We start from the raw sequence: 19806 nt of genomic DNA, 5'->3' as shown, positions 1-19806 counted from the left end.
ATCTCTGTTTGAGATTTAGGTTTTGACACACAATGGCGATGCATGGGGGTTAGTTTCTTTGCGCAAAGCAGAATACGGCATTTTTCTCACGCAGTTGTTTACATTCGTAGCTAGTACTGCAGCTAGATTTTACTACAACCCTGTTACTACTTGTTTTAGAATGACATTTGATATATAACAATATATATAAATACATGTTTGTAGCGCACAAGTCTGTATTGAGGTGCGTGACATGGTGTTTTGAAAGCCCCCGCTTTTGAATGAAATGCCATCTCATCGTGATTCATTGGCTGTCACTGCAGACAGTTGAGCGAAAACACTGGGTAAGCAGATTGCTTATATGACAGTATTTTCACATAGGTAGAGATATAATGTCCACTTCAACTTTAGTTAGCTAGTAATTGTGTTGTTGCAAATATAGAGTACTGCAGATGCAGTAAAAGTCTCTGGTTGCTGTGCGTGTCGCTTGATATGACAGCCTTGTGATTTATAAGCCACACACTTGTCGGGGTTTACAGGTAACGTTTTATGGTTGAATGGATGTCAGTAAGGCAAGCATCTTGCTCATACTCATCAACCCTGCCTGTGGTGTGGCAGTGCCCTCAATGATTTGCTATCTGATCTGTGTGATGACGATGACTGATGTCTCTTTTCCAGGATGGCTAGTACCCTTTCAGACCAGCTAGAGGAGGTACGATGCCATGCGGAAGCTTGTCTGTATTCCACTGGCTCAGTGCTGGAGGTCCGTGCAGGAATATCAGCCATGGCCAACATACCCTTACCGCCATCGGTCAAATACCGCTACATTGCTGCGGAGACCATGATCATTGAAAACGGCGTCAATAACAACAGGAAAGAAGTGAGTTAGTTTGAGTGTGCTTGAAACGGTAAACAATGTCCATATCACAATGACATAATTACCTTCACTTAGCCTACATCTTGGAATAGTGACCCCCCTCTCTCTATACATTGTGCTCATATTTTTGTTCACTGTCTATTCTTTTCTCAACCTTTTTCTGTATCAAACTTTTTTCATCTTTGTCCTCTCTCCTGCCAGACCATAGGTTCCCTGCAGAGATTGTCCACAGCACTGAACATTCTGGAGAAGTATGGCTGTAACCTCACCAGCTCCAGTAGGCCCAAGTACTGGCGCGCTGTCAAGCACAACAACCCCGTCTTCAGAGCAACAGTAGATGCCATTCAGGTGAGGATGTCTTCAATACAGGCAGGTGAGATTCTGGGTGATGATATGTAGTCTACTGTCTTGTCACTATTATCTTATTGGCATCATGTTGATATAGGCTTAGTTCAATATGAGTCTATAGCCTACTACCTTGTTAATGAAGTTAATTGTGCACACACCACAACACTAATGTTATGCCAACAGTATTGCATAAAACCCTCTATATCCTTTCCTCTCCTCTGTTCTACCCCAGGGAGGAAGGGCAGTGCTTCGTCTCTATGGTTACTCCAATCAGCAGCCAGACGGCCTGAGTTTCCCTGATGAGGTCGTGGAACCTGACATTGAGAAGGTCGCAGCGGTCACCTTGGAGGTCATGAGTCTACGCATGGAACTGGACATGCTCATCAAGGTCTGGACCAATGGCAGTTATTCTGAAATATTTCAGAGGTTTCTAAAGTCAGTTGTACTACTGAGTCGTTGATGTTTTCACAGGAGGCTCACCCCCACCCAGAGTTCTTTGAGAGAATTATCCCATCACTGAACCAAAAGGTATTTTTCCTATCTCCCATAACCTATCCTCTTCCTCTCTGCCTTCTACATGTTTTTTTTGTTTACCCTATTTGCCTTTCTCTACTTCTGGCAGTTTTTATATTTGTGTGGTTTTGTGCCTGGTTGTTTCCACCACCATCAGATGACTGAATTCTCCTTTATGATTCCAGGAGGACTTCGGACCCATTTCTGATGCGGTAGCTATTCCCTCCAGCCTCAGAGAGAGCCAGCCCCTGTACATGTCTCTGGCCTCCCTGTCTCAGTCTCCCACTAGTGCCTTTCTTCCAGTACGGACCGCTAACGCCTCAACCTCCACCTCTATCTCTACCAGACACACAGGTTGGAAGTGTGTGTGTGTGTATTTTTTACATCTGAAACTTGCATTCAACTTTCCTTGTTTCTCTTCCCCTTTGCAGACAACTGCACTATCTGTGCTATATTCCCAGTGGCTGCCCACTGTAACTCTTGTGTCCAATGGCTGTGTACTGAATGTGATAGACTGTACCACTCCTCTGCAGAACGAGCCAATCACCACAGGACTGTCGTGACATCCTCTAAAATGCGAAAGAACCACAGGTAAGTCATGACAAGTAAGACAAAATGGAAACTGACAGGAAAGGGTGAGAATCGCTACATTTTCAAAGGTGGTGATTATTGCTGAAATGCAAGTCTCTGTGTTGGGCACTAGATTCACTTCCTCCCTCTCTTTCCCAGCAGCTCCCTCCTGTCATGGCACTGTACCCACTGCACCAGGGTCAACTCCAACCAGGACATACTGTGTGAGACATGTGAGAGACCACGCCTGGCCTCCTCTGGCTCTGCTAAGGATGAGTTCCCACAGCCCTTCACCATCACTGGTCAGTATACACACACACAACCAACCAACCAACAATGTTTGTGTTTTAATAGTGGTGGTTTGCCTTTTTTGCACTCCAATCAGTCTCACTCCTCTGTATTTCTATGTATACTTGTTTATTGTCTGAAAATGGAAAGACACTCTTGGTGTATATGAGCTGTTGAGTTAATATTCACCTCTTCCATAGTCCTGTGTTGAGTGTGTTTTCACTATGTATGTCACCAGAGTGGCAGTGTAAAAGCTGTACGGTGGTGAACGCGGGCAGTAGTATCCTGTGTGCGGTGTGTGAGCGCCCCCGCCTGGCCACCAAGCCTCCGGCAACCCCCACACGCCCCACTCCTACACCCAACCGGCCTGCTGCTCCGGTACTGGGTATGCCAGGAGACCCAGACAGCCAGGTAAACTACTGTTAAAGTCAATGCAGAAGCAGCACATTTTCAGTTGAAATGAAAGTTTCAGATTGTGCCTTTATCACCATGTATTACAGTTGATGTTGTTCCTCTATTCCTGTGTGTCTAAGCTCATGCAAATGATCTCTTCTTCTCCCATCCTTTTGCAGTGGATGTGTCAGTTCTGTACTTACATCAATTACACTCCAGCATCAGTGTGTGAGATGTGTGACCTCCCCCGCCCCGAGCCCACCAAAATGCGAGTCAAACTCCACCCTCCGTCCCAGGTCAAAAAGGTCCCCGTGCTGTCCGTCAAACCCAAAGACCCGCCCATGGAGGACCCTGATTTGACGAGACAGAAACTGATGAAGGAGGAGGGGCTAAAGCTGATCCAGCTCATTAGAGTGAGTGAAGGCTTTCTGTTTTATCTATAATATGGTGTATAATCACATTACCCCACTACTTGTAATATTACAAGCTATTAGCTCATTTAAGATTTTGATTCAGTAAAGTCTTTATTGTACCATTGCTGGCCAATTTGGTTGCAGAAAACAAACGATTTCAGAAAACAAACATTGTGTAAAAATAACCTTAACATCCTCTAGGTGTGTAATATACATCGTGGTGAGTAGCAGCAGCTGAGGCCTAGTGAATATGTATGACAAATTGGTTTCTTTATTTCCCTCTCTCTTCCTGTCTCTGTTAACTCTTTCTCCATCCTGTCTATCTGTCTGTCTGTCAGGATGGAGAGAAGAAAGGAGTGAGTCCAGAGGAGGTGTACACAGGCATGCGCGTCTCCGGGGTCGGAAACATCCTTCCCTGTGATTGGCTCAAAGCGGAGCTACCTCACTTGCTCGACCAGATCTGTGCCACGGCCACTTCGTCTCGACTAGCAGACCTGAAGGCCGGACAGAACCAGAATGGTACTGGTACTTCAGAGGATACAGGTGTGGAGGAGGAGCAGACCAGAGGGGGAGGAGTGACACTGTCCAGGGCTGAGGCCAAGCTGGCCTGGCTGTCTGCAGGGGGAGACACTGAGAGAGCAGCGAAACAGGCTCTCAGAGACAGACACTCTAAGGTGAGAGACGGGTCAGAAAGTCTATTGCCCACTAAGAACTGGTCTACGGTCAGTTGTACTGTCACTTTTGTTCACTTTGCTGGTTTCCTAGACCTAGATTAAGCCTAGTCTTGGCCTAAAACAGACCTTCAATGAAGATTCTCTACTGACTATTTTGAGTCCCAAATTAGGCTTAATCTTGGTGTGGGAAATTAGCCCAATATGTAGGAGATTAGCCTTCGAACGCTCAAGGAAGGGTTTGGTCTCTCATGTACCTTTGCAGGTAAAGGAGCTGTGTTCTCTGGGGTTCACTGACGAGGTGCAGTGTCAGGAGGTTCTGAGGCAGAGCGAGGGAGAGGTGCGGGGGGCTCTGTCTCTGCTGCAGCGACCCCTCATGGAGCCCTTCCACCAACGCATGTGGAGCGACCAACCTGAGCCACCCATCGACATTAACCACCCCGACAAACAGGTGGGTCACTGGGGCTCTCTGAACTCCACTATATTTTTCTGGCCATACATTTAGCTGAACACAGAATAGCTATATTGATGATAATCTGTTTATACCTACCACCATTAGAAAGGCCCACAGGTCACACATGTTCTTCAGTCACCTTGACAATTGCTTGATGTCTCATGTACATTGATGTTTTACAGTGATAAGAGTTATTTTTGAGTGTGGCATATCTCTCCTTTCGTCATTCCTCTGTATCTGTTTGTCCACTTCACTGGTCTGATCTCTCTCTCCTCTCACTCTTCCCCCCTCCACTCCCTCCCTCTTCCCCCTGGGGCCAGCGTGTGTGCCGGAGGCTGCTGGCGGTGTATGACCTGCCCAGCTGGGGCCGCTGTGAGCTGGCCCTGTCCCTGCTGCAGGAGCGTACCGCCTCCTACTCCCTAGACGACGTGGTACAGGCCGTACGTGAGTCACATGACCGAGACTTCATCCGGCGGGTGCTGGCCAAAGAGTGCCCCATCTGCCTGTCAGACTTTCCCCACAGCAAGGTACTCTCTCAAGTGTGTGTGTGTGCGTCTGTGTGCGTGTCATAGCACAAGCTTATCTTTACTCAAAATGTAGCAAAGCTTTTCTCCTTTTTCTTCTTTTTTTTTGCAGTATCCAACCCCCACAACTCTCCTAATCCTTCCTTTCTTCCTCTCTCTTCTCTCTCCTTCCCTGTTTCAGATGCAGTCTCTGACCTCCTGTCAGTGCTCGGTGTGCTGTGGCTGTTTCCAGCAGCACTTCACTATAGCAGTGAGAGACAAGCACATCAGAGACATGGTGTGTCCCGTCTGCTGGGAACCTGACATCAACGACCCCGAACACCTCAACAGCTACTTCTCCACCCTGGACATCCAGGTAGTACATCACACAGAGAACAACGTCACACAACATCTCCCTCAGACTCTCTATTTGAAGAGAGAAGAAACAGTGAGAAAAAAACACAAGGCTTCTCTCCCTTCAAAATGCAGTTTTTGGTGGTGTCAGTGTTGTCTCACGAGACCATAGATTAGTTTTCTGGGTGTGTGTATGATGGTAACACCTGTAATCATATTCTCCTGTGTGTGTGCAGCTGCGGGAGTGTCTGGAGCCGGAAGTGTATGATCTGTTTCATAAGAAGCTGACTGAACAAGCCCTCATCAAAGACCCCAAGTTCCTCTGGTGTAGTCATGTGAGTTCTAATCACATAAAAGCCTTGAGTGGGTTTTTATAGTTTATTTCCTATGTGTACAAAGGCAAAGGAAAAATGTTATGTTTGTTTCCAGACATAATTTGAGAATCCCTATTTGAGGCTGTCATAATAAAATACAAATCACAGTTCACTAGCTAAGAAATGGCAGTATTACAGTCCATTCGGAAAGGATTCAGACCCCTTTCCACATTTTGTTACGTTACAGCCTTATTCTAAAATGTATCAAATAGTTTCCCCCCCTCATCATTCTACACACAGTACCCCACAGTGACAAAGAAAAAACAGTTTTTTAGAAAGGTTTGCAAATTTATCAAATTTAAAAAACTGAAATATCACATTTACATAAGTATTCAGACCCTTTACTCAGTACTTTGTTGAAGCACCTTTGTCAACGATTACAGCCTCAAGTCTTCTTGGGTATGACGCTACAAGCTTGGCACACCTGTATTTGGGGAGTTTCTCGCATTCTTCTCTGCAGATCCTCTCAAGCTCTGTCAGGTTGGAAGGGGAGTATTGCTGCACAGCTATTTTCAGGTCTCTCCAGAGATGTTTAATCAGGTTCAGGTCTGAGCTCTGGCTGGGGCCACACAAGGACATTCAGAGACTTGTCCCAAAGCCACTCCTACATTGTATTGGCTGTGTGCTTAGGGTCGTTGTCCTGTTGGAAGGTGAACCTTTGCCCCAGTCTGAGGTCCTGAGCAGGATTTCTTCAAGGATCTCTTGGGGACCTTCAATGCTGCAGGCATTTTTTGGTACCCTTCCCCAGATCTGTGCCTCGACACAATCCTGTCGCGGAGCTCTATGGACAATTCCTTCAACCTCATTGCTTGGTTTTTGCTCTGACATGCACTGTCAACTGTGGGACCTTATATAGACAGGTATGTGCAATGTGCATTTGCAGGTATGTCCAATCAATTGAAGTTACCACAGATGGACTAAAATTAGAAACATCTCAAGGATAATCAATGGAAACAGGATGCACCTGAGCTCAATTGATAGCAAAGGTATTTCTGTTTTTTTATTTAATTAACTATTCCTCCCCTTCCTCCCCTCCCTTCCTCCGGTCAGTGCTCCTATGGGTTCATCTATGATGGAGACCAACTGAAGGTCACCTGTTTCCAGTGCAGGAACAGCTTCTGCGCACAATGCAAGAAACCTGTAAGTGACAAACATCCACTCTATTTATGTGTGATAGAAGGGGATTTTTCTTTGAAGTGAAGCTGGCGCCTAATCTGTATATCATCCTCTCTTGTCACCGTGCATTCTCTAGTGGGAGTCTCAGCACGGTGGTCTGTCGTGTGAACGGTACCAGTCCTGGAAGAGAGAGAATGACCCAGAGTACCAGAGGCAAGGCCTGGCCGGATACCTGCGTGACAACGGCATCAGTGAGTCTCTCTCTCTCACACACACACCTTCTTAAACACCTCTTCCATTGAGAGCTACTGTAGCGTTTAACCAGGAAAGGCAGGTACTTGCGGAGGTATGAACGACCAGACACTTTACTAGGTGTTGGGCTGAGAGAGATCAAATTAGTCTTACTCATAGTTCCTCTTCCAAACCGGTACATTTCATTAGCATCATGAATAACACTCTTATAGAGGTACTGTGGGCCTTCTGCCTGAACTAAGCCAGAAGAATAAGGACGAACCGGACAGTGCCGAAAAAAAACAGTTAAAAGCAGCATTTGGCCCTCCTATCGCATCTGACCACGTTGAATATTGTCTGTCATTTTCTGTTCATTTCTCGACAATTCATATTGAATTGTTACCTTTCATCGACACTCAGGTGTTCTACTGCACCTCAGCAGGTGTTCTACTGCACCTCAGCAGGTGTTCTACTGCACCTCAGCAGGTGTTCTACTGCACCTCAGCAGGTGTTCTACTGCACCTCAGCAGGTGTTCTACTGCACCTCAGCAGGTGTTCTACTGCACCTCAGCAGGTGTTCTACTGTACCTCAGCAGGTGTTCTACTGCACCTCAGCAGGTGTTCTACTGTATTTACCTTTAAACCCTGTTTTTACCAAGTTAGAGCGAGTTAGACCCTTTAAGTATTTACGGTCTCTTCCATGACCTTCATTTGTGGGAATTATCTCATTTAGTTCCTTTCCCTGATGCATTCTCATGTGTACTCTCCCAATACCCGGGAATCGTTTCCATGAATTGACTCCCTCTTTCCCTCAGCATGTCCAAACTGCAGGTTCCAGTATGCCCTGTCCAAAGGAGGCTGTATGCACTTCAGCTGCTCCCAGTGCAGGTACCAGTTCTGCAGCGGATGCAACAACCCCTTCCACACTGTAAGTCCCTTAAATGGCTTGGTGTGTTTGTGTTCTTCATTTGTGGGTCGTTCATTTGTGTGTCATCGATTGTGCTAGTTCCTGGCAAGGTTTTATCTTATGGGAGTTGACTTGAATGTCACTTTAATGTGGGTGTTTTTCTTTCCTTCTCTCTGCCACTCTCTCCCTCTCCTCCTCTCCCACCATTTCTCTCTTTCTTTTCTCTCTCTCTTGCACCTTCTCTTTCTCTCCTTCCTTCCTCCCTCTTCTGTAGACTTGTGCAGTGATCCATTGTAGTGTGACAGGCCTGCATGCCCATCACCCTCGAGACTGTCTCTTCTACCTGAGGGACTGGGAGCCTGGCAGACTACAAGCCCTGCTGCAGGTAGAGACTCACACGACACACACATGGATGCTCACACTCCATTACAATCACCATAACCACATTATAGCACCCTGACTCACATAACTGATTTTATTGCAAGAATATCTGTAGATGGACCGCATTAAAATAATTGTTTATTGTTATTGTCTGTTTGCAGAACAAGGGTGTTGAGTTCAATACGGACACCCCTCCAGGAACTCAAGCAGGTAAGATTCTATGTGTTATTTTCTTTTTACTCAGAAAAACTGAAACGGAGAAATACTAAGATATATAATTTTCTTTCTCTCTCTCTCTCAGGGCTGTGCGGAGTGATAGAGCAGAAGGATGAGAGTGGGCAGCAGACGGACTCGGCCTGTGGGGCTCAAACTCAGCCTGGCCATGCAGGACTGTGCGAGTATGTTACCTCTCACTGCCACCACCAGTATATTTCAAGGACTCAAAGGCGCTTTAGAGAACAACAGAGTTCTCCCATGATAAACATGTATCGACGTAACCTAACTGGTTTTTGTCTAATCTATTCCAGGAAACACTACAGAGAGTACTTGGTGAGCCTCATCAATAGCCATTCCATCGACCCGGCCCCTCTCTTCAATGCCAACGAGCTGGTGCTGGCCTGTCGGAGATACCAAGTGGATGACGCCCGGGGGGAGCTGGAAGACGATGTGACGTACTATACTCGAATACTGGAGGTATGCTTTGATGATCCTTGTGGAGGGATTTGTCTTTTTCCAAATATTTAGTCACTTGGTTTGAACATTTCTAATCTTATTTCAGAAACTAATTGATGAAGTACCACTTGGAGACAAGGTTCCACGGAAGAAATGAAAACTACTTGTTTGTTCGTTGAAGTGTTTTTAGTATTGAGTGTTGGGATTTTGGCTGTATAAGCCATCAAATGTGTTTGCGTCAATGTGACTGTTACACCACACAGCAGAAAGCTCTGCTTACATCCCAATTATTGTGCTACAGTTATTTATGAATCTATGTTAGGGCTAAATGCTCAGTTGCACATTCATTTAAAACAGAGAAGTATGAGTGGGTGTGTGGCTGTGTGGCCGTGTGTGGCCGTGTGGCCGTGTGGGTGTGTGGCCGTGTGGGTGTGTGGGTGTGTGGCCGTGTGGGTGTGTGGCCGTGTGGGTGTGTGGCCGTGTGGGTGTGTGGGTGTGTGGCCGTGTGGGTGTGTGGCCGTGTGGGTGTGTGGGTGTGTGGCCGTGTGGGTGTGTGGCCGTGTGGGTGTGTGGGTGTGTGGGTGTGTGGCCGTGTGGGTGTGTGGCCGTGTGGGTGTGTGGCCGTGTGGGTGTGTGGCCGTGTGGGTGTGTGGCCGTGTGGGTGTGTGGCCGTGTGGGTGTGTGGGTGTGTGGCCGTGTGGGTGTGTGGCCGTGTGGGGGTGTGTGGGTGTGTGGGTGTGTGGGTGTGGGTGTGTGGCCGTGTGGGTGTGTGGCCGTGTGGGTGTGGGTGTGTGGGTGTGGCCGTGTGGCCGTGTGGGTGTGTGGGTGTGTGGGTGTGTGGCCGTGTGGGTGTGTGGGTGTGTGGCCGTGTGGGTGTGTGGCCGTGTGGGTGTGTGGGTGTGTGTGGGTGTGTGGGTGTGTGGCCGTGTGGGGTGTGTGGGTGTGTGGGTGTGTGGGTGTGTGGCCGGTGGGTGTGTGGCCGTGTGGGTGTGTGGGTGTGTGGGTGTGTGGCCGTGTGGGTGTGTGGCCGTGTGGGTGTGTGTGGGTGTGTGGCCGTGTGGGTGTGTGGCCGTGTGGGTGTGTGGGTGTGTGGGTGTGTGGGTGTGTGGCCGTGTGGGTGTGTGGGTGTGTGGGTGTGTGGGTGTGTGGGTGGCCGTGTGGGTGTGTGGCCGTGTGGGTGTGTGGGGTGGGTGTGTGGCCGTGTGGTGTGTGGGTGTGTGGGTGTGTGGGTGTGTGGCCGTGTGGGTGTGTGGCCGTGTGGGTGTGTGGGTGTGTGGTGTGTGGGTGTGTGGGTGTGTGCATAACACTTCAAGACTGTGATAACAGGGTTACAGCTTAAATAACCAGTTATATTTAGAGGCATCGCTTCATTGCACAGAGTCTGGAGGCTCTTAACTGTATATTTCTGTCTGGGGGGAAAACAAGATATATATTTAAACACCCAATAAACCACTAGGTTTTCACACCAACTCTAATCTAGCACACCTGATTTTAATAATTAGCTGGTTTATATGCTGAATCAGGTTAGTTAAAACTGAGGTTGAACCGAAAACCTGCAGGAGGGTAGAACTCTAGGAATGGGGTTGGAGAGCCCTGCCATAAACCAAAAGATCAATCATCCACTATGGTTCTGTCATGCTTTTTATCCAACATGTTCCTGGTATGCTTGCTGGAAGGGAGGTAGTTGTGTCCTCAGAGTAACTGCAGGGTTGACATAGTTACTGGATTGGATCAGTACAGCCCCAGAGGTACCGCTTCAACACTGGACATTTACAAACTGAAGATTGTTTCCCCTCCAGGTATCATTGTGAAGTATTTCTACAGTAAATTAATCCTACACAATCATTAACAATAAACTTCAGATTTTACTTGAGATATTAATTGTTTTCCCTTAATTGCGTTTGTCTTCAGTGTCAGTGAATTATGACTGAATGTCACTTTGTGTAAGTTGGCTATGACTAATGTGGGACTGATTATAAAGGATGTGGCCCACTGTGTGTTGCGGCGCCAAGCGCTATGATTAGCGGCCACTGTTATTCACTGTTCAGACTGAAAAACACGCAGAGCAAGAACTTTATTGTAACTCAGACCTTTGAAATTGCATTTATTCTACACCAGGTTTCAATGTGCTTATTGACTTTCATGTATATGCTCACTCTATTGTTTGCATAAAAATCATGTTTGTTTAAAAGGGAGCAGCCTTGACATTTTACGGTCAGAGTATTTCAAAACATTTGAGCTTGAACCAGCCTATTGACGGCTCAAATATGAATAATCATACGTGTATTGCTGTTTTTCACTCCAATACTAAGTCAGATGAGTCAGCTTCTGACATGGCTGCTAATGTCTTGTGACAGATGAACTCTCTTGTGCTTGTCTCTAGGATGTTTTGGGAAGCGAAGCAGCCATTGTCTGAGATAGATATCAGTACAGCAGCAGGATCAGAGACAAGTGGAGAGCCTGCAGGTTTATGGGTACTGCTGTGATGGTGTTTCTGTGCCACAGGGCAGGCGTTGGAACAGAGCAAGGCACACTGCCAAAAGACAGAACTCGTATTTGTACCCCCTGCTTAGGCCAACCATCCAGTGAGTGCCCTGAAGAGACAGGGTTCCTGATGAAATGAACAAAATAGGAAATACACTATACGGCAACATGTTTTCCTGACATATAACACACACCCTCAGGTCGTGGTATTTAGGTTAACCTAAGCCAGAATTGTTGTCATGAAATATAACGTTTTATTTCAAGCTCAGCCAAGCTAGATCAATTGTGTTATTGCTCTATCTGCTCTGGAATTGACCTCTGGGGTAGTTTGACAGGTTGGTGATGATGGGGAAGGGAACGGCTTTTTAACATGCACCACAAGACCTGTTTGACCTTCATTATCCACAGCCAGATAGCAGCCCTGCAAAGCAAGTGTATCTGTGGAATGTTTATCAGCCAGCTGTGTCAAACTACATTGGCTCCATCAGATACATTTAAAATGAGAACATTCAGTCTGTCAAGGGGCAAAAACTGAAGGACGACAAGGGAACTTGAAAAACACCAATATCATCAACGGGGGAAATTGTAAACATTAAAAGCTTGAGACTATAAAAGACACGTAGTGGTAGGTTACGTTTGTTTACCACAACACTATTGATTACACTGATGCAGGTTGTGATAGCGTTACAGAAGCCATAACTCCGATTTTTCTTTTGCTGCATAATAGGCCTACAGTACAAGTCAAGCTGACTATCAAGTGCTTCATACTGGATGGATTTTTGACTGGCATGTAAATGGGCTGACATATAAAACAGGTTTTCTGTCAGGGGTCTGACAAAATGGTTTGCAATTTCAATTTTCATACCATCACTATTAACAGTCAAGTCTTGTCCTCGGGCTTGCTGAAATGGTGGAATCTACCAATCAATCGGGTTGTAAGATTCGGAGTGCTGTATGTCAAGATTGGTTAAAACCATGATGAGCAGCTAAAGGGACATCAAATCAAATGTATTTATATAGCCCTTCGTACATCAGCTGATATCTCAAAGTGCTGTACAGAAACCCAGCCTAAAACCCCAAACAGCAAGCAATGCAGGTGTAGAAGCACGGTGGCTAGGAAAAACTCCCTAGAAAGGCCAAAACCTAGGAAGAAACCTAGAGAGGAACCAGGCTATGTGGGGTGGCCAGTCCTCTTCTGGCTGTGCCGGGTGGAGATTATAACAGAACATGGCCAAGGTGTTCAAATGTTCATAAATGACCAGCATGGTCGAATAATAATAAGGCAGAACAGTTGAAACTGGAGCAGCAGCATGGCCAGGTGGACTGGGGACAGCAAGGAGTCATCATGTCAGGTAGTCCTGGGGCATGGTCCTAGGGCTCAGGTCAGTTGAAACTGGAACAGCAGCATGGCCAGGTGGACTGGGGACAGCAAGGAGTCATCATGTCAGGTAGTCCTGGGGCATGGTCCTAGGGCTCAGGTCCTCCGAGAGAGAGAAAGAAAGAAAGAAAGAGAGAAGGAGAGAATTAGAGAACGCACACTTAGATTCACACAGGACACCGAATAGGACAGGAGAAGTACTCCAGATATAACAAACTGACCCCAGCCCCCCGACACATAAACTACTGCAGCATAAATACTGGAGGCTGAGACAGGAGGGGTCAGGAGACACTGTGGCCACATCCGAGGACACCCCCGGACAGGGCCAAACAGGAAGGATATAACCCCACCCACTTTGCCAAAGCACAGCCCCCACACCACTAGAGGGATATCTTCAACCACCAACTTACCATCCTGAGACAAGGCTGAGTATAGCCCACAAAGATCTCCGCCACGGCACAACCCAAGGGGGGGGGCGCCAACCCAGACAGGATGACCACAACAGTGAATCAACCCACTCAGGTGACACACCCCCTCCAGGGACGGCATGAGAGAGCCCCAGTAAGCCAGTGACTCAGCCCTTGTAATAGGGTTAGAGGCAGAGAATCCCACATCCTTATGAAATCAATAGGTTTAGTGCCGTTGATGAACTATCAATACATATTTTTGTATTTTACTGTCAACACTGAATTAATTAAAAGCTAAAATATCGAACTGTTTACTGTATCAAGCAGGTTGGGCGTCATCAGTACTTACAGTTGAAGTTGGAAGTTTACATACACTTAGGTTGGAGTCATTAAACTCATTTTTCAACCACTCCACAAATTTCTTGTTAACAAACTATAGTTTTGGCAAGTCGGTTAGGACATCTACTTTGTGCATGACACAAGTCATTTTTGCAACAATTGTTTACAGACAGATTATTTCACTTATAATTCACTGTATCACAATTCCAGTGGGTCAGAAGTTTACATTCACTAAAATGACTGTGCCTTTAAACAGCTTGGAAAATTCCAGAAAATGTCATTGCTATAGAAGCTTCTGATAGGCTAATTGACATTTGAGTCAATTGGAGGTGTACCTGTGGATGTATTTCAATGCCTACCTTCAAACTCAGTGCCTCTTTGCTTGACATCATGGGAAAATCAAAAGAAATCAGCCAAGACCTCAGAAAAAAAATTGTAGACCTCCACAAGTCTGGTTCATCCTTGGGAGCAATTTCCAAATGCCTGAAGGTATCCCGTTACTCTGTACAAACAACAGTACGCAAGTATAAACACCATGGGACCACGCAACCGTCATACCGCTCAGGAAGGAGACGTGTTCTATCTCCTAGAGATGAACGTACCTTGGTGTGAAAAGTGCAAATAAATCCCAGAACTACAGCAAAGGACCATGTGAAGATGCTGGAGGCTACAGGTATCTATATCCACAGTAAAACGAGTCCTATATAGAAATAACCTGAAAGGCCGCTCAGCAAGGAAGAAGCCACTGCTCCAAAACTGCCATAAAAAAGCCGGACTACGGTTTAGACTATGGCACATTGGGACAAAGATAGTACTCTTTGGAGAAATATCCATGGTCTGATGAAACGAAAATAGAACTGTTTGGCCACAATGACCATCGTTATGTTTGGCAGAAAAAGGGGGAGGTTTGCAAGCCGAAGAACACCATCCCAACAGTAAAGCACGGGGGGCAGAACTGAAAAAGCGTGTGCGAGCAAGGAGGCCTACAAACCTGACTCAGTTACATCAGCTATGTCAGGAGGAATGGGCCAAAATTCACCCAACTTATTGTGGGAAGCTTATGGAAGGCTACCTGAAACATTTGACCCAAGTTAAACAATTTAAAGGCAATGCTACCAAATACTAATTGAGTGTATGTACACTTCTGACCCACTGGGAATGTGATGAAAGAAATAAAAGCTGAAATAAGTAATTATCTCTGCTATTATTCTGACATTTCATATTCTTAAAACAAAGTGGTGATCCTAACTGATCTAAGACAGTGAATTTTTACTAGGATTAAATGTCAGGAATTGTGAAATACTGAGTTTAAGTGTATTTGGGTAAGGTGTATGTAAACTTCCGACTTCAACTGTACTTGTCGATCTTACCATTGTAATAGCTAGCTAACTTGTTCAAGTGAGAGATTCAAATACAAACTGAAGAGAGAGAGCGAGGGTGTAGTCTATATTTTTATGTGGCTGATATGTAATTGTCCACAGAAATCAGAGGCCTAGGTATTTAGCCAATCTGCAGCAGGCAGCGAGGCCAGCTTGACTCCTCCCATCTTTTTGCCTGAACTCTGGTATTGCCCTGAGGGTCTGGGTACCACCACCCAGGCATGTCACTCCCTCTCTCACACTCCTCTACAGATCATCCAGCTGGAAAGAGACAGGGCCAAGGCATGGGACAGGGTCAGCATCCCTCTCCAAAAATACCTTTAGATTAGAACACTCATGGGCTCCATGCAATGTCAACATAGAGCTTGTGCTGTTGAATTGTATTGAATTGAAGCAGCACTTGAGTTTTTGCATTCCACGAAATGAGTGCCTTTTGCGTGCTTTTGATATTTTAAGTCGAAATTGTGCACAAATATTGAATTAGAAAAACCTGTTATTAAATGAGTTGCCCTTTAATATAGACCACATGGAAAATGCAATTAAATCTGATATTGTTATGTGAATAAAATTCTGCTTTTTGTCCCTTTGTGCATCCTCTGTGACTTCTAGGAAGATTTTAACCCTAATATTTTCGTAAGTTTTCACCATCATTGCAAAGCCCTAGTTTTTAAAAAATGTAAGTCATTTCTGAAGATTACAGATGATTTAATGTGATGAGTGATTAATTTTAATTAATGTCCAACTTTTTAAGGTCAACCCTGTTACGTTAACAGAACTCCCATTTTAATATGGTGAAACATTGAACATCTAATAGTCAAATCATAGTGTAAAAGTATGCAGGTGAGCTGGTTCTACTCTTTTGGACATTTTCTGGTGTTTTGTGGTAGAAGACTGAGCGGGTCGAGCATTACAGGTCAACTCTGTTACTCATAGATATACAGGCTAGAAATGTTATGCAGAAGCTTTCATTCCCCCTGTCACGAGGGATATATGGCTGATTTAAGATGAAATCATCAATCCTGTTACTGTCAACCCTGTTACTTTATTTGGCACTTAATAGGCACTTACTATAGTAATTTGTTTATTTAAGATGAGATGGGAAAATTTTGGTGAAATAAAAAGTTACACTACTCAAAAGGCACTTAATTAGTGAAACGACCCATCTGTATTACCAAGATATTGCCAAAAGCCCTCTGTTGGCTACTCCAAGGACAACATTTTATGTTGTGGTTGTTATTACTTTGGCCCTGTTCCTATACACCACAATCTAGCACAAGTCAGCATGTAAGTAGCTGCTTTTTCATAAATGTCAGCGATACATGCATCATTCTGTGTTGTTTACCAATGAAAACACCTCATTTGAAATGTCATGGCAATTAAGTCTGAGCTAATTAATTATGTTGCCCCCCTATTTCCTCTAGCCAAGCCAGTCCCCAAAGTAGACCATGGATCACAAGCACCCTCCCACTGGGCACACACTGGCCGAATCAACGTTGTTTCCACGTAATTTCAATGAAATGACGTGTAACCAATGTGGAATAGACAATGAATTGAGATCTGTGCCCAGTGAGCTGGTCTCATACCCAGGGGCCAGACAGACAGTACCCAGACAAGATCTCTCAGAAGGGCTAGGCCAGACAGGCACAGTGTGCCCCTGCCAGTGGGAGTTACACAGTAGAACGAGTGACAGATTGACAGATTGAGAAATAATTAGAATATTGTACTCAGCCCATTGGCTGAGTTGGCAGTTGACGGCGGGTCTTTGATTTTGTTGTTGTCTGCTGCTTCTCTCTACCCCTAAACCTTTATTGGTTGGTTAGTGACTTGTTACACTCCAAAGGTTTGGGTATTTCAAACCCATTTCCACTGACTATTTTGTCAACATTATTTTGGCACTGTACCATAGCTTTTCAATGTTTTGACACTTGCCATTTTGTAGTACAGTGCCTTCTGAAAGTATTCACACCCATTGACTTTTTCCACATTCTGTTGTGTTACAGCCTGAATTTAAAAGTAATTAAATTGAGATTCTGTATCACTGACCTACCTACACACAATACCCCATAATGTCGAAGTGGAATTATGTTTTTAGAAATGTTTGCAAATTAATTAAAAATGAGGGTTAGGGTTAGCTGAAATGGTTAGGGTTAGCTGAAATGTTGTGTCAATAAATATTCAACCTTTTCTTGTAGCAAGCCTAAATAGGAGTACAAATGTGTTTAACAAGTCATATAAGTTGCATGGACTCACTCTGTGTGCAATAATAGTGTTTAACGTGATTTTTGAATGACTACCTCATCTCTGTACCCCACACATACAATTATCTGTAAGGTCCCCCAGTCAAGCAGTGAATTTCAAACCAGATTCAACCACAAAGATCAGGGAGGTTTTCCATTGCTTTGCAAAGAAGGGCACCTATCGGTAGATGGGTATAAATTAAAAAAGCAGACATTAAATATCCCTTTGAGCATGGTATTAATTACACTTGATGGTGTATCAATACACCCAATCACTACAAAGATACAGGCAACCTTCCTAACTTAGTTGCTGGAGAGGAAGGAAACCGCTCAGGGATTTCACGATGAGGCCAATGGTGACTTTAAAACAGTTGCAGAGTTTAATAGCTGTGATGAGAGAAAATTGAGGATGGATCAACAACATTCTAGTTACTTCACAATGCTAACCTAAATGACAGAGTGAAAAGAAGGATGCCAGTACAGAATACAAAATATTCCAAAACAAGCATCCTGTTTGCGATAAGGCACTAAAGTAAAACTGCAAAAAATCTGGCAAAGAAATTAACTACCACTATTCATATTTTCAAGCATGGTGGTGGCTGCTTCATGTTATGGGTGTGCTTGCCATCGGTAACAATTAGGGAGATTTGTGGGATAAAAAGACATGGAATAGAGCTAAGCACAGGAAAAATCCTAGAGGAAAACCTGGTTCAGTCTGCTTTCAAACAGACACTGGGAGACAAATGCACCTCTCAGCAGGACAATAAACTAAAACACAAGGCCAAATATACCCTGGAGTTGCTTACCAAGAGGATATTGAATATTACTGAGTGTCCTAGTTACAGTTATGGCTTAAGTCAGCTTGAAAATCTATGGCAAGAATTGAAAGTGGCTGTCTAGAAATGATCAACAACCAACTTGACAGCTTGAAGAATTTAAAAAAGAATGTGCAAATATTGTACAATCCACATGTGCTAAGATTTTCGAGACTTACCCAAAAGGATCCTCAGCTGTAATCTCTGCCAACGGTGATTCTAACGTGTATTGACTCAGGCGTGTGAATACTTATGCAATATATTTCTGTATTTTATTTTCAATACATTTGTAAACATTTCTAAAAACATGTTGCCGTTATGGGGAATTGTGTGTAGATGAGTGAGAGTAAAAAATGATGAATACTTTCTGAAGGCACTGTAAATCCAAGACGTCTAACCCAGTTTGAAAAAGTTTCAGACGAAGCCTCTTCTCGTGACAAGCCTTGTTTGGTTCAGTGGACAAGCCTCCCTGTGTCACCATCTTTACAGTTAGATGCCAGTCTGAGAGTGGCACTAGATAGCAAAGGCTACTGTCCCACTTTTAGCATGTCAGCTCTCTTACTATTCGAACGGACCTGTCACAATGGCATGTTGTCTCACCGCAGGTCCTGACTCTGTTTGAAACGTTGGGGTTTGTTGCTGAGTAACTACGGCTGTCATTAATAACAAAGGAAGAAGATTCTTCACTTGACAAAATTATCACATTTCATTCAAATTCAGAATGATGAGCATGTTTTCTGCCAGATCTGCTGATCGATATACATTTTTTCAATATTCATCACCTCTGAATTCTGCATCTGTGTGTGTTTTACATAATCTATTCATTGCAAGTGTAAAATTAACCCAAACCCTTCTGACAGAAAGGTCAGACTGATCTGAAACTCAGTTTGTGTATCATGTTTGTTACAGGATGGTATATTTTAGAATAGGATATGTCTGTAGAATATACGTATAGTAATTATAGTATAGCATGTGAATTACAGTAAATAGACTGTATCCATTGAATTGATACCATGTGTTTTAGGAGAGGATCACAGCAGCCTGCCTGGTTCTGATGACGTATGATGCTGAGGGTTGCTCTATTAATATTTCATACTGTAGATATGGCCCAGATATTTGATGCAACACTGGGCTTTGAATAGACAATGTCATCTAGATCTTTTAATATACAGTACCAATGAAGCATGCATATTTGGCGACTGCTTTCTTTTATGATAAAGAAAAAAATCTAGGTTGGAAATATATTTTAAATAAAAAATAATCCAGTGAGTTTGTGTCCAGTATTTAACAGTAAGAGACCATGAGGGGTTAAATGTGGAAGACACATTTCAGTTGAATACTTTCCGTTGGACAACTGACTAGGAATCCCCCTTTCCTTTCCCTTTCCCAGTACATTCAGATGAGTATTTATTTGCTGGTTGCCACTGATGCAACTGATTCAAGAGGCCAGTGGAGTTGTATGATTGCTCCTGTCATAAAAAATGTACCTTGGAAATCATTAGGAGGAATTAATGATGGAATTCAGAGCTAGGCATAGCTATCCATTTGACAGAGTGCCTGTTCAAATCAATAAGAGTAGACAGCAGTAATTAAATTGTGGTTGCATAGGGAGGGATGTCTCCTCCACAGAACAGGAGTCTCTCTTGAATAACTAATATGCTTACTGCTGAAAGATTTTAACAGCAATTTATGGTGGAGTAATTGAAAGTGAGAATTCCACATG

General features: G+C 44.5%; 1 protein-coding gene across 4 annotated transcripts; it reads left to right on the top strand.

Moving 5' to 3' along the window:
• The first annotated feature begins 56 nt into the window (after positions 1-56).
• LOC115114438 (E3 ubiquitin-protein ligase RNF31-like) lies at positions 57-9741 on the top strand. Of its 4 annotated transcripts, none has more exons than XM_065013434.1 (23): positions 57-323; positions 658-859; positions 1058-1204; positions 1437-1592; positions 1676-1732; positions 1903-2071; positions 2251-2308; positions 2450-2589; positions 2814-2986; positions 3148-3381; positions 3720-4055; positions 4318-4503; positions 4827-5033; positions 5212-5385; positions 5600-5698; positions 6788-6877; positions 6990-7104; positions 7900-8012; positions 8266-8376; positions 8534-8582; positions 8674-8770; positions 8900-9065; positions 9151-9741. In XM_065013434.1, the coding sequence occupies exons 2-23, from the start codon at positions 659-661 to the stop codon at positions 9199-9201; spliced, it is 3129 nt and encodes a 1042-aa protein (XP_064869506.1). In that variant the 5' UTR covers positions 57-323; position 658; the 3' UTR covers positions 9202-9741. The 4 variants fall into 4 exon arrangements, with proteins under 4 accessions (XP_064869506.1, XP_064869505.1, XP_064869504.1 ...); XM_065013433.1 differs by having other exon boundaries at positions 2447-2589; XM_065013432.1 differs by having other exon boundaries at positions 2149-2308.
• The last annotated feature ends 10065 nt before the right edge of the window (positions 9742-19806 follow it).

This window comes from Oncorhynchus nerka, linkage group LG9b, assembly GCF_034236695.1.
Source record: "Oncorhynchus nerka isolate Pitt River linkage group LG9b, Oner_Uvic_2.0, whole genome shotgun sequence".
Classification (NCBI taxonomy): domain Eukaryota; kingdom Metazoa; phylum Chordata; class Actinopteri; order Salmoniformes; family Salmonidae; genus Oncorhynchus; species Oncorhynchus nerka.
Note: the sequence above shows the minus strand (reverse complement) of the source record. Positions and strands in the feature narration are given on the sequence as shown.

Excerpts from the sequence above, each read along its gene's own strand:
- LOC115114438 (XM_029642670.2), top strand. The coding sequence starts at position 659 with ATGGCTAGTACCCTTTCAGACCAGCTAGAGGAGGTACGATGCCATGCG. Across the intron at positions 1,205-1,436 it reads CAACAGTAGATGCCATTCAG|GGAGGAAGGGCAGTGCTTCG; the intron begins GTGAGGATGTCT and ends GTTCTACCCCAG. Across the intron at positions 4,056-4,317 it reads TCAGAGACAGACACTCTAAG|GTAAAGGAGCTGTGTTCTCT; the intron begins GTGAGAGACGGG and ends GTACCTTTGCAG.